This window comes from Geotrypetes seraphini, chromosome 12 (assembly GCF_902459505.1).
Source record: "Geotrypetes seraphini chromosome 12, aGeoSer1.1, whole genome shotgun sequence".
In the NCBI taxonomy this organism is placed as follows: domain Eukaryota; kingdom Metazoa; phylum Chordata; class Amphibia; order Gymnophiona; family Dermophiidae; genus Geotrypetes; species Geotrypetes seraphini.
Window position 1 is genome coordinate 111,352,424 of NC_047095.1, and position 14,464 is coordinate 111,366,887.

At 43.7% G+C, this 14,464-nt stretch overlaps 1 protein-coding gene across 2 annotated transcripts in view; it reads right to left on the bottom strand.

Annotated features, from left to right (window-relative positions):
* LOC117346408 (E3 ubiquitin-protein ligase TRIM39-like) overlaps positions 1 to 14,464 on the bottom strand; it is a 66,242-nt gene that overhangs the window by 22,703 nt on the left and 29,075 nt on the right. For both annotated transcript variants that reach the window (XM_033915915.1, XM_033915914.1), the window contains exons 5-6: positions 8,439 to 8,557; positions 5,079 to 5,099 (exon numbers count right to left, since the gene is read on the bottom strand). In XM_033915915.1, coding sequence (XP_033771806.1) covers positions 5,079 to 5,099; positions 8,439 to 8,557 — 140 coding nt within the window. The remainder of the gene's footprint in view (positions 1 to 5,078; positions 5,100 to 8,438; positions 8,558 to 14,464) is intronic.

Sequence of the window (14,464 nt, forward strand, 5' to 3'; positions counted from 1 at the left end):
CAAGATAACAGGTCGGAAAGTACCTCATAAGCCTCACAGAAGAAAAGATCTTGTTCATGGAACATTGGGTTTGGGCATCAAAATCACTCCAATTGGGTGTACCTGATTTTCTAAAAAGGATGGACACTCCAGACTATCAGAAGGGCCGGCAGTAAAAATTTGGGGGAGCACACGTGGTACTGTAAACCACTGAGGAGATCCAAGAAGATACGTTTGTGGGATTATTTAGAGATAATCCTCAAATATACATAGAAATCCCACTACAGGCAGCTGTCAAGAGAATGGAGGATAAGTGGTCTCAGAAACCAATTTGGCTAAGGAATTACACCCAATACCAATTTTCGATGGTTAATAGCTTCCATCACTGACCCTCTGACCGCCTCCTATTTTTATTAACTTCTTTCTTAAATTAATAATATTTTTTATTCTCAGCCAGAAATTACTTATCTTAAAGTTGCAGAGTTGCTGATAAAAATAGGAGGAGCTGGTCAGAAGGTCAGTGATGGAAACTATTAACCATTGAAACTTGGTATTGGGTGTAATTCCTTAGCCAAGTTGGTTTCTGAGACCACTTATCCTCTATTCTCTTGACAGCTCCCTGTAGTGGGATTTCTACGTATATTTGGGGGAGCACACGTGGTCCCAGGAGACGAGCTGGAGTGGAAGTAAAAGGAAGATGTAGTTGTTTTATCTTAGTGACAAAGTAATCTGTGAGGCCCTCAGCCGAAGACATTAATGAGTTGGTAGTTGATGTTGAACGACAGGTGAAGGACTCATATAAATAGGAAAGTTCCCTAGAAGGTTTTAAAGAGTTACTTATACGAATGCTGAAGTAATAATGCCTTTTGGCCTGCTTCAGAAGGTTTCTATACTGGTGTTGTTGGGACCTACAAAGTTGCTGAGTTGATAACAGTGTTTCTCCAGGCCCACTCTGCCTGTCAGAGCTGCCGTTTGAGCAACCTTAGTTCTCCATGATACCGAGGTTGGTTGAAGGCTCTCAGTCCAGGTTTGGAAAAAGGAATTGTAAAGGTATTCAATGTTGTTGAAATTATGTCATTCCAGACTTGTACCTAATCTTCAAGGGATTTTTTTTATTGAAATCAGATAGCAAAAAAAGATGGTAGTTTTGGAATTCTTTCAAAGTCTATACAATAAGGTCATCTAGAATTTTGAGTGGTTAAGTCTGTGATGTGATGCAATAGTGAACCAAAAAATGATCTGATCAGAAAACTGGTAAAGTTGAACAAAGACATAATTAAAGTCCAGAAGCAGTATGTGCCATGATTAAGTCTAGGGTATGGTCTGCCTGGTGGGTAGGAAAGGAGACCCAATGGACTAGGCTAAGATCAGATATCAATGAGAGAAAGCTGCTAAGAACATAAGACTAGCCTGACTGGGTCAGACCAATGATCCATCAAGCCCAGTAGTCCGTTCTCAAGGTGGCCAATCCAGGTCCCTAGTACCTGACCAAAACCCAAGGAGTAGCAACATTCCATACAGAATCCCAAAGAATAGCAAGATTAAAGAATCCCAAAGAGTAACAACATTCTATGCTACCGATCTAGGGCAAGAAGTGGTTTCCCCCATGTCTCTTTCAATAACAGACTAAAAATTGCATTGGTCGGGAATCGAACCCAGGTCAATTGCTTAGAAGGCAGCTATGCTCACTACTATTCCACCAATGCAGGTGATAATTAAGTGTCAAAGGATTTAAAATATATCCATAGGAAAACAGAAAAGAAGAAAACATTGTTAATATCATTATTAAAGTTTTTTTTATAGGATCGATGAAAGATATCACAATCTATACCAATGGATAGAGATGTGGTCTATGGTTTGGATTTCTGAGATCTTTTTTTTCCTTCATTCATAATAATAAAGTCTCAAATTTAAGTAATTTAGTGGTATGCATTTTCATTAAATAAACCTTTAGGGCTCCTTTTACTATGCCGCGTTAGAACTTTAACGCGCGGAATAGCTCGCGCTAAATTCCCGCCCGCACTAGACATTAACGCCAGCATTGAGCTGGCATTAGTTCTAGCCGCGTAGCGCAGATTTAGCGCGCGCTAAAAAACGCTAATGCGGCTTAGTAAAAGGAGCCCTTAGTGTCTGGATCTATCGGTATCTACATTCCCTCATGTAAAGGAACTAAAAAAAATAAGAGATAATAGCTAGGAAAGAGTAATCATCTGAGCCTCCCAGACAGCCCCTCTGCCCCAGCTCCTCCTATAGCAGTAACAGGCAGATATTCCTAAACTAAACTAAACCTTAAGTTTGTATACCGCATCATCTCCATAAAGATAGAGCTCGGCATGGTTTACAGGTAAATTCAATAAATGAGGGTAGGACATAATACGAAATTAGAGGTTATGAAGAGGATAGCTAGCTTTACATTTTAAACAGATAGCTTTAGGTTTTCAGATGCTTTCGGAATAATTGGAATGAGCCTAGGTTCCGCAGCGGGGCAGGGAGGTTATTCCAAATCTCAGTGAATTTGAAGAAAAAGGATTTCCCTAATTTCCCTGTATACATGACGCCTTTTAATGAGAATGAGAAAGAGAAAGAGAGAAAAAAAGACGAGAGAGAGAGAAAAAAAAAGAGAGAGGAAGAGAGAGAGAAAAAAAAAGAGAGAGAGGAAGAGAGAGAGAAATAAGAGAGAGATGAAGAGAAACTAAACTAAACTAAACCTTAAGTTTGTATATCGCATTATCTCCATAAAGATAGAGCTCGGCACGGTTTACAGGTAAATTCAATAAATGAGGGTAGAACATAATATGAAATTAGAGGTTATGAAGAGGATAGCTAGCTTTACATTTTAAATAGATAGCTTTACGTTTTGGAGAAAAGCCAGGTTTTCAGATGCTTTCGGAATAATTGGAATGAGCCTAGGTTCTGCAGTGGGGCAGGGAGGTTATTCCAAAGCTCAGTGAATTTGAAGAAAAGGGATTTCCCTAATTTCCCTGCATACATGACGCCTTTTAATGAGAATGAGAAAGAGAGAAAAAAAGAAGAGAGAGAGAAAAAAAAAAGAGAGAGGAAGAGAGAGAAAAAAAAGAAGAGAGAGAGAGAAAAAAAAAAGAGAGAGAGAGAGAAAAAAAGAGAGAGAGAAAAGAGAGAGAAAGAGAGAGGAATATAGAGAGAAAAAAAAGGAAGAGAGAGAGAAATAAAGAGAGAGAGAGGAAGAGAAACTAAACTAAACTAAACCTTAAGTTTGTATACTGCATTATCTCCATAAAGATAGAGCTCGGCACGGTTTACAGGTAAATTCAATAAACGAGGGAAGAACATAATAAGAAATTAGAGGTTATGAAGAGGATAGCTAGCTTTACATTTTAAATAGATAGCTTTACGTTTTGGAGAAAAGCCAGGTTTTCAGATGCTTTCGGAATAATTGGAATGAGCCTAGGTTCCGCAGCGGGGCAGGGAAGTTATTCCAAATCTCAGTGAATTTGAAGAAAAGGGATTTCCCTTATTTACCTGCATACATGACGCCTTTTAACGAGGGGAAAGATAGTTTGAGTATGTGGGCGGATCTGGTAGTGTCAGGTCTCCCAGGATGGCGCTTGGGAGAGAAATCTACAGCCATACAAGAGGTGAAAGTTTGAAGCAGAGCTCAGTCTCCCAATAGGGAGACCACAGTGAAGGATTCTGGAGCAAAGTGTGAAGCATGCAACCCTTGATGGACAGTATATCAAATGTTAACAAACTTGGGAACTTTATTCACTTTTTTTATCTGCGGGGTTTGTTTTGTTATTTACCCCCCAGGCTACTCATTTTGAGTAAATTTTGAACAAGCTTAAATAACAGTATTTTCCTGCTAGCCGGTGGTTGTAGCTGAAAGCAAAATTATACAGATTGTAGCAGGCAGGCCAGGATAGGGTCTGACTCAACTAAAAAATAATGAATATTTGGTGGTACTATATGGATGCTAGCATTAAAAGTTTTCTTTCTAAATGCGCCAGTGTGGTCTAGAAAATATTTGTCCTAGCATAGTAACATAGTAGATGACGGCAGATAAAGACCCGAATGGTCCATCCAGTCTGCCCAACCTGATTCAATTTAAATTTTTTCTTCTTAGCTATTTCTGGGCAAGACTCCAAAGCTCTACCTGATACTGTGCTTGGGTTCCTACTGCCGAAATCTCCGTTAAAACCTACTCCAGCCCATCTACACCCTCCCAGCCATTGAAGCCCTCCCCAGCCCATCCTCCACCAAATGGCCATACACAGACACAGACCGTGCAAGTCTGCCCAGTACTGGCCTTAGTTCAATTTTTAATATTATTTTCTAAACTGCTCAGCTCTGCGTATAGCAGATGAATGGTACTATTGAATATATGTTCCTTTTAAACACTGCAGCCAATGCACACTTGCTGCCAGCTTTAAGCATTGACCCACTTTATTTCCCTTTGTCCTCTAAAAAAAAAAAATTCATTCAAATATTGATATATTATGTAATAATCAGAAATAAAACCCCACCCCTTTTCCCCTCTAATAAGAACATAAGAACATAGAACATAAGAACATAAGAACATAATCAAACATCTTATCATGGGAAAAGTTAATCATTCATTACAAAAATCTGTTAACGGTCCCCAGACTTTCCGAAATTTACTCACATAACCTTTTTGCGTTGCAATGGTGAGTTCCATTTTGTACATATGACATACAGAATTCCACCAGAAATTGTAATTTTATGTATTATTGAATTGCGAGGGAGGGAGGGATGGGGGATTATTATATTCAATAAGAATGATATAAATTTAGATTTCTTACATAATATTTTAACATTATAGAATACTAATTTCCTAATGAAATGTTAAATTTGATGCTAATATGTGAGTTATTCAAGTGTGTATCTTTAAGTTTTATATGAGTTTAATTGACACACTTGTTGTAACATACAAAAATGAATAAAGAATTCTAAAAATAAAAAAAAAGGTACGCTTCAATGCAAGATTTGAAAGAGTGCTATAAACTACTTAGACAACTTTAGAATTTCATGGGCTGAATTTGAGAAGAATTCCCGGTACAGAGAAATGGTTAAAGATTAGAAGAGAGTAACATTATTAAACTTACCAAATTCTGTAGAAAGTGTATCTGAAAATGGAAAGGTATACATTAATATCTTGATAGATTTAAAATACACTTGCACTGGAACTATGGCAAATCGTAACCTGTAACCTGTAAACTATGTATATTGGTATTAAATCCCTAGCATGTGTCACATTAGGATAAATCCAGCGCAAATCATATCCTGTTAACTGTATATTATGTATGTTTAATCTGTAACCCATTCTGAGCTCTCTGGGGAAAACAGCATATTTTTTTAAAAAATTATTATTATTTTTTTTTTTATATAATTTCTTTATTCATTTTTTCATATTACAACAAGTGTATCAGAAAAATGTATATGATCTTATAAATACACACTTGATTTACCTTCATGAACACTTTAAGTACAACATATCATATTTATATTCATATTTTATAATGTTCTAAATAATATGTAATTCATTTAATATGTATAGAAACATAGAAACAGACGGCAGATAAGGGCCACGGCCCATCTAGTCTGCCCACCCCAATGACCCTCCCCTACCTTTCTCTGTGAATAGATCCCACATGTCTATCCCATTTGGCCTTAAAATCAGGCACGCTGCTGGCCTCAATAACCTGAAGTGGAAGACTATTCCAGCGATCAACCACCCTTTCAGTGAAAAAGAATTTCCTGGTGTCCCCGTGCAGTTTCTCGCCCTTGATTTTCCACGGATGCCCCCTTGTTGCCGCGGGACCCTTGAAAAAGAAGATATCTTCTTCCACCTCGCTGCGGCCCGTGAGATACATGAATGTCTCGATTATGTCACCCCTCTCTCTGCGTTCCTCGAGTGAGCACAGCTGCAACTTATCCAGCCGTTCCTCGTACGGGAGATCCTTGAGCCCCGAGACCATCCGGGTGGCCATTCTCTGGACCGACTCCAGTCTCAGCACATCCTTACGGTAATGCGGCCTCCAGAATTGCACTAGGTATTCCAGGTGGGGCCTCACCATGGATATATACAATGGCATAATGACTTCAGGCTTACGGCTGATGAAACTCCTGCGTATGCAACCTATGATTTGCCTTGCCTTGGATGAAGCTTGCTCCACTTGATTGGCAGTCTTCATGTTCTCACTGACGATCATCCCTAAGTCTCGTTCTGCTTCAGTTCTTGTTAGGGTCTCGCCATTAAGGGTGTAAGTCTTGCATGGATTTTGGCTGCCCTGGGGCATGACTTTGCATTTTTTGGCATTGAAGCTGAGTTGCCAGGACCTAGACCAGTGCTCCAGTAGGAGTAGGTCGTGCATCATGTTGTCGGACATTGAATTTATGTCTGTTGTGCTTTTGACCACTACATTGCTTAGTTTGGCGTCATCGGCAAATAATGTTATTTTACCTCGCAGCCCTTCTGCCAAGTCTCTTATAAAGATGTTGAATAGGATCGGGCCCAGGACCGAACCCTGTGGCACTCCACTGATTACCTCCGTCATTTCGGAGGGGGTGCCATTCACCACTACCCTCTGAAGCCTACCTCCAAGCCAGTTCCCAACCCATTTTGTCAATGTGTCGCCCAATCCTATAGAACTCATCTTGCTCAGTAACCTGCGGTGTGGTACGCTATCGAACGCTTTACTGAAGTCCAGGTATACGATGTCCAGGGACTCCCCAACATCCAGCTTCCTCGTCACCCAGTCAAAGAAGTTGATCAGGTTGGATTGGCAGGATCTCCCCTTATTAAATCCATGTTGACAGGGATCCCGTAGATTCTCCTCGTTCAGGATCGTATCCAATTGGCGTTTGATTAGTTTCCATTAGTTTGCACACTATTGATGTGAGACTCACCGGTCTGTAGTTTGCTGTCTCCATCTTGGAGCCTTTCTTGTGGAGTGGAATGACGTTAGCCGTCTTCCATTCCAATGGGACGTTACCCGTACTAAGGGAGAGATTGAAGAGCGCAGATAGCAGTTCCGCCAAGACATCACACAACTCCCTGAGCACCCTGGGGTGTAGGTTGTCAGGCCCCATTGCCTTGTTAACCTTAAGCTTTGACAGCTCGCAGTAGGCACCTCTGGGTGTAAACTCGAAATTACTAAACGGGTCATCTGCGTCAACCCTTGTCTGCAGCTAAGGGCCGAGTCCTGGCACCTCGCGGGTGAAGACTGAGCAGAAGTATTCATTTAACAGTTGGGCTTTTTCCTAGTCCGCTTCTACATAGTCTCCGTCTGGTTTCCTAAGACGTACTATCCCACCTGAGTTCTGGTATGACCAATATAAATAAAATAATCCCCCCTCCCAATCACTCCCTACCTATTTCAGAAAATCTAACCTAATCCTTTAAAATTTATTAATTAATTCATACATATTGTGAGATAAATAAAATAATACCCACCCAAATTTAAAAAATGTATATACCGCCTATAGCAGGGGTGGGCAAACTTTTTGACTTGTGGGCCACACGACATGGGGGTTCTTAAATTTGACAGAGGCCGGACCCAGAGCATCTTTCTATCCCTCCTTCCCTCCCATCCCTCTAAACAGCAGAACCCTTGAGCCCCCACCCCCACTGACCCTCCATCCTTCCCTCCCATCCGAACCCTGCCAACCGCGAGCCCTACATAACTGGTCGGGCCGGCAGAACTCTAAACAGGCTGCTTCGCACTCGTTGGGGCCTTCCATGTGCCGTGTTACTGATGACATAATCAGTGATGCGGCAGAGGGAATTCCCCGACGAGAGAAGGACGCAAAGCAGCCTATTTAGAGTGCTTCCGGCCCGACGCTGTACTGGAGGGAGGTATATAGGGCTCGCGGTTGATGGAGTTCGGATGGTCGGCGGGCCGGATTAAATTTGACCATGTCTGGCCTATAGTCTATGCAGTTTACAAAACAACATAGAAAATAAATAATAACACTACAACACAGACTCGTAGACTCTCCTACATCCTCCACTACAAACAAACTCATTTTGTTCACATAAATGCATTGTCCTATGGTGACGGGTTTTAAGCGTGCGAGACAGATGCGTGCCGACAAACGAGCGCCGACAATTCAGCACAGGACTTCATCGTGCCGAAGAAAAACCTTCTTTTAAAGGGCTCCGATGGGGTTGTGGGGGGAACCCCCCCACTCTACTTAATAGGGATCGTGCTGGCGTTGGGGGGTGTGGGGTGTGTAACCCCCCATATTATACTGAAAACTTGATATTAAATTAATAGGACAGAATATATAATATGTTATATGAATTAGTAGGATTGGGAGGGAGGGTTTAAATATTATGATTTAAGTTAAATTGATATTGTTTAAGTTTAAATGTTATTTTATGATACACTTGTAAGATGTAAAATGAATAAAGAATTTAAAAAAATCATACAAATTATAAAAATAAAACAGTTATGATTTACCTTTGAATTTTCCAGCCATTTTATTTAAAATAAAATATTGCCGTGGGTAGCCAAGATGGAAAGATATTCTCCCTTCGATAGAAACAGCATCCAGGTCTGTAATCTCTACTTTTTCATACCTAAAAGAGTAAGAACAGCCACAGAGATTATTCAGGTCATCCTCAGATCTCATAATCATAAAGACCTTCTAACTCTAGGACAAACGAAGGAGGGAGAGCCTACAAGAGAAGAGAGATTTGCACCCAAAAATAAAATGTAGAATTCAGATGATAGAAGCATTTCATGAAATAAGAGCCTGTCATTTGTGTTTTTATATTTACTAAACCTACAAAGTTTTTATTGGGCGATTTGAAGAAAGGTCAGGGAATCTGATGATCCCAGCAGGATACTGGAGTCTGGACACTGATGTCGGGGCAGTGAGAAGGAGCTTGGAGGTTGATGCTAGGGTTGGGGAATAGGATAGAGAAGTCGGAGGATGGCATCAGGGCTGGGGACGAGAAGGAGGGCACAAGCGAGGACAGATGCAGGGGAAGATGACAGGGAAGGGGAGAAATAGGTATGGGAGGAAAAGGCAGGGGCAACTGATACCTAGGAAAGTAGAACAAGAGGCAAAAGGGAGGATCCGAGGACATAAGGATGTGAGAGAGCAGGTACTCACTCAGGCAGATCCTCTAAAAATGGGTGGGAGGCCAGAAAAGAGTTTTACAATTAGCTGAGTATTGGGAAGGTAATTGGATCTCAAGGATGGAAGAGTGGCAACTTGGGAATTAGATGAAGGAATACTGGGGACTAAGAAACCGAGAAGGAATTAAGGAGAACAGTGAGGGCTGGGTAATTGGGTGAGCATATGAATAAAGCTGTGAGACAGTGCAAAGAAATGAGAAAGGGAGATAGTTTGAAGGACATGGAGGGCTTGAGAGGGATCTGAAAGAAACAGAGCTTATGGAAAGGCTGAGATCCAAAGGAAAGGGAGAAAAGTGTAAAAATAGGGGAAGTAAAAGGGGGGGAAAAAACAATGGTCAATCAGGGACTTCCTTAGACTCCTCCCTAATGAAGTCCCTGATTGGCTCATGTGCCTCGGGCCCTTCCCAAGGGAGGAGCCCGAGGGCCTGATGCATCGGGGCAGGCCCTAAGGCCCATATTGCAGCACAGAAGGCCGGAGCAGGAGGAGGGACTGAGCATCCCTCCTGCTTCCAACTTTTAAAAGGTACGGGGAGTGGGAGGGGGGTGTCCACTGGCAAGAGGGAGTGAACATCCCTCTTGCTGTTTGTTTGGGGGGAGGGGAAGGGGGGAGAAGAGGGGCCATATTTTTTAGTGCGGGTTGGGTGTTCGGTGGGCGAGGAGAGGTGTTCAGCTGGCCGCAGGCAGAGGAGGAGGGACCCGATGGTTGGAGGGACCAGGCATCCCTCCTGCCATTTGTGGGTCGCGGGGGGAGTGAGGCATGTTTGTTGGGGGGGGGGCAGTTTTTTGACAGGTCTGCCTGTCTTTTATTCTTTTTTTTTTCTTTTTTTTATATGGCAGATATTTTGTATGTGTAACACATGCAAAATATCTGTGCCATGGAAAAAAAGATAGTCAGACCTGTCAATAAACCGGCAGACCTGTCGGGAATACAGTTACCAACAGGTCTGCAGCAGTCGGGTTTTAGGATAGTAAAATCCGATTCAAAATAGCCAAGCAAATGTTAGTGAATCAATCGCTTGGCTATTTTGCATGGGGTTTTGCTCATTTGCATGATTGGATCAGATCGGATAGGAGATTCATCGGACAGCTGTTTAGTGAATTGGGTCAGGGAACAGGAACGATCGCAAAACCATTAAAACTGGTTTTGCGACCATCCTTACAGGATCGGTAAGTTTAGTAAATCTAGGCCTAGAAGCAGATAGTGGATAAATGACAGGGAGGAAGCTAAGACTGGTGAGGTGATGAGAAGCAGAGAAGGCAGATAAGGCTGGGGAGGAGGGTAGAAATGGGATGAAACTGGGTGAAAGACAGAGGGAATGGGAAACTGGTGAAGGAATGAGATACAGGTGAAGTAAGAAGTGGAAAGGTGGTTAAGTAGTGCAGGGGAAAAGGAGAAACTGTAGAAGAAGAAAAGGGAATTGAAATCGAGCTATAGGTAGATAAAAAGGCAAATAAGAAAAATGGGGGAAAAGATTAAAAATGGATCAGTCAGAGATGAAAAGAAAAAGAAAGGAACTGTCATGAAATCCATACAATTTTTTTTTCAATTTACACATTAGTTTTACACATCACGATCTTATGCACATGCATTCAGTCACATTATATACAGGGTATCCACAAAGTCTCTCTACAATTTCAAAAAATTACTAAAGAGGCAATTGAGATATGTTAATCAAATTTGTCCTATGTACTCAGTCGTTATCAAAGTTGACAATCACATTGCATTTGGGTATTTCAGGTACCCTGTTGATGGAAGAGAGGCTGTTGAATAAACCCCTAAAAAAATGGCTGCTCCTCAAGAAAAGGCACAATGTGTATTGTGGTTTATTGAAACAAAATCGGATACACAGACTCTGTGAAACTACAAAACTAAGTATGGAAATCATCCACCGTCAATTCGTGCATGGCACAAGAAATTTATGGCAACAGGGACAGTATTGCATAAAGAAAGGAGTGGACGACAAAGAATACGGAGGAAAACATCGATGGTGTAAGACAACAGAAACATAGAAACATGATGGCAGATAAAGGCCAAATGGCCCATCCAGTCTGCCCATCCACAGTAACCATTATCTCTTTCTCTCTCCGAGAGATCCCAGGCCCTTTTGAATTCAGACACAGACTTAGTCTCCACCACCTTTACTGTGAGACTGTTCCACGCATCTACCATCCTTTCTATAAAAAAGTATTTCCTTAGATTACTCTGGAGCCTATCAACTCTTAACTTCATCCTATGCCCCCTCGTTGCATTGTTTCCTTTCAAATGAAAGACTCGACTCATGCGCATTTACATTACGTAGGTATTTAATCGTCGTTGTCATATCTCCCCTTTGGTCGTTCTCCTTCAAAATCCATCCGTATAGAGAAGGACAAAGTCGATCGTGTAAGACAATCCTTTGCTCGTTCTCCTTCAAAATCCATTCGTATAGCGGAAGAAAACGTCGATTGTGTAAGACAATTCTTTGCTCGTTCTCCTTCAAAATCCATCCATATAGAGGAGGATAACGTCGATTGTGTAAGACAATCATTTGCTCATTCTCCTTCAAAATCCATCCGTATAGAGGAAGAAAATGTCGATTGTGTAAGACAATCCTTTGCTCGTTCTCCTTCAAAATCCATCCGTATAGAGGAGGATAACGTCAATTGTGTAAGACAATCCTTTGCTCGTTCTCCTTCAAAATCCATCCGTATAGAGGAAGAAAATGTCGATTGTGTAAGACAATCCTTTGCTCGTTCTCCTTCAAAATCCATCCGTATAGAGGAGGATAACGTCAATTGTGTAAGACAATCCTTTGCTCGTTCTCCTTCAAAATCCATCCATATAGAGGAGGATAACCTCAATCGTCTAAGTCAATCCTTTGCTCGTTCTCCTTCAAAATCCATCCGTATAGAGCAGGGGTGCCCAACACGTCGATCGCGATCGACCGGTAGCTCAGGAAGGCAACGTGAGTCGATCGCAGAGCCCATCCCGGGCTCCGTGATAGACTCGTGTTGCCTTCCTGATCTACCGGGCCTATCAGCCTTCCTCTCCCCGACGTCAAAGACGCCGACGCCGGGCATCCACTTTAGGCTGTTTTTGTCATTTTGGGGGGGGGGGGGGGGGAAGGGAGCGTGGCAGTGGCAGCAGCAGCCTGAAAAAGAAATCATCCTGGCCGGGGTCGGTGTCATGCTCCGGAGCTTCTACAGCCTTCCTATCTCCCTCTCCCTTCTACCTGCTTCCGGCCACAACCCCTGCTCCGCGGCTCTCTTCGGCAACTCAGCAGCAGCGATCGACACAAGCTTCTGACGTCGGGGCCTACCCTCTGCGAGTCCCACTTGTTTCAACTTCTTTTTTCCACAAAGGCGGGACTCGTAGAGGGAAGGCCTCGATGTCGGCAGCTTGTCTTGATCACCGCTGCTGACGAGTTGCTTAAGAGAGCCGCGGAGCAGGGGGGTGTTGCCAGGTGCTGGTAGAAGGGAGAGGGCCAGATGCAGGACTCGTGGGTGAGGGAGGAGAAGAGAGAGAGAAAGAGAGAGGGGAGGGAAACAAAAGGAAATATTTCATACTGGGTTGGGCCGGAGTGGAGGGAGGGTGGAAAGATTCTGGCTACAGGGGGGGAAGTGACGTCACCTCGCTGAATGGCAGCGTGAAGCAAAAGCTCCGTCGGGCTTTTGTGCAAATTTGCGAGTGGCGCTTCCACAGAGTTGTTTCTTAGCCACTATTTTTGGCTTCCGGGGTTCCCCTGCTGATGGCGACTCGAAAACGCCTGGATAAATTTAAATTTTTCGGCGATCCGCCGGAAAAATCGGGCCCGGAGGTGGTGAGTGGCATGGGAGAGAAAAAAAAGATGGCGGCCGGGCCGGCGACTCAGTCTGAGTCGGAGGATGAAGGCATCTCGGATCAGCGGGGGGAGGCTGGAGAGGCACCGAAAAAATCCATGGCTGCCTGGTTTACGGAGCTGAAGGCTGAAATAATTGGAGTGAGGGGAGATGTGCGGGCGGCGGTTGCAGAGCTCCGTACGGAGGTCAGTGAGCTGGGAGCTCGGGTTTCGGCCTCCGAAGACAACGTGGTGGCTCTAACTGCCACTGTCTCCACCACCTCTGATGTTACAGGTCGCCTAACTTCTGAACTTCGGGAATTACAGGCACAAGTTGAGGACTTGGAGAACCGCTCTCGGAGATGCAACCTGCGGTTCAAAGGTATTCCGGAAACAGAAGCATTTCGGGACAGTAAAGAGGTGGTGAGAGCCTTTTGTGCACATCTATTACGGGCTGATGGAGCTGAAGTTCCTGAGTCTATCGTTTTGGTAAGGGCCCACCGCAGTCTGGGAGCACCCAGGGTCCAGGGCACACGAGATATAATAGCCTGCTTTGGAGAGTTTACACTGAAGGAACGTATTTTACTGGCTGGCCGCAGACAAGCAGCTCTCCGATGGAAAGATCTGGCTGTGGGGGTTTTCCAAGATTTGGCGTGGTCTACTTTGCAGAAGCGCAGAGCGTTTAAAGATGTCACACAAGCGCTGCGCTCTGGGGGCCATAAATATCGATGGCTATTCCCCTTTGGCATATGGATGACCATTAACGGCACTTCTCGTCGAGTTACTACGGTGTCAGAAGCTTGGGCGGAGATGAGAGCTCTGGGCTGCGGGATTCCGATGGAAGGGGACGGACCTCCGGCAATAGCATCCACTTCTGCGCAAAGTGAACCTTGGAGAACAGCGTTGCGATCTGGCAAGAAATCTGCGAAATCCCAGACCTGACCATGTTTGGACACTGGTAAAATCATTTTGATCTGCCTCGTTGCGGGGCTTTGCCTGGACCTGTTGAGCGCAAGCCCTTGGAACTGGGGGAGAGACTTGGAGACCTTGGTTTGACACTGCTCCCTTTGAATGGGGATTGGTGGTTCATTATTATGTACTGTTCTCATAGTGTAAGTTTGCAGTTGGATGGTTCTCTGGTTGGTGGGGTCTGGGTTCCGGGGGGTTCAGTGTTGGCATGTATGGGGTGTGTGAGGGTGGGGGAGTGCGTGGTAGATGAGTGCAGGATGGAGAGGGGTGGAGTGGCATATAGTGACAGTGGGGGTATTCATTTGCTGGAAGTTTCATTGATTTTATGGATGAGTGATGATTGCCTTTGGGGGAGGATTGCACTTTCTACACGCTGGCGAATCCTGAGACTCGGGATTCGAATCAGCAAAGGGGTGGGGGGAGGGGGGAGGGTTCTGGGGGGGTTAGGGGGGGAAGAAGGGCAGGGAAGGAGGGTGATAAGCTTTTCATTATAGGTTCGTGGAATGTTAATGGACTTAATAGTCCGGGTAAGCGCAGTATTGTATTTAAGGAATTGACACGCTTGCAATGGGATGT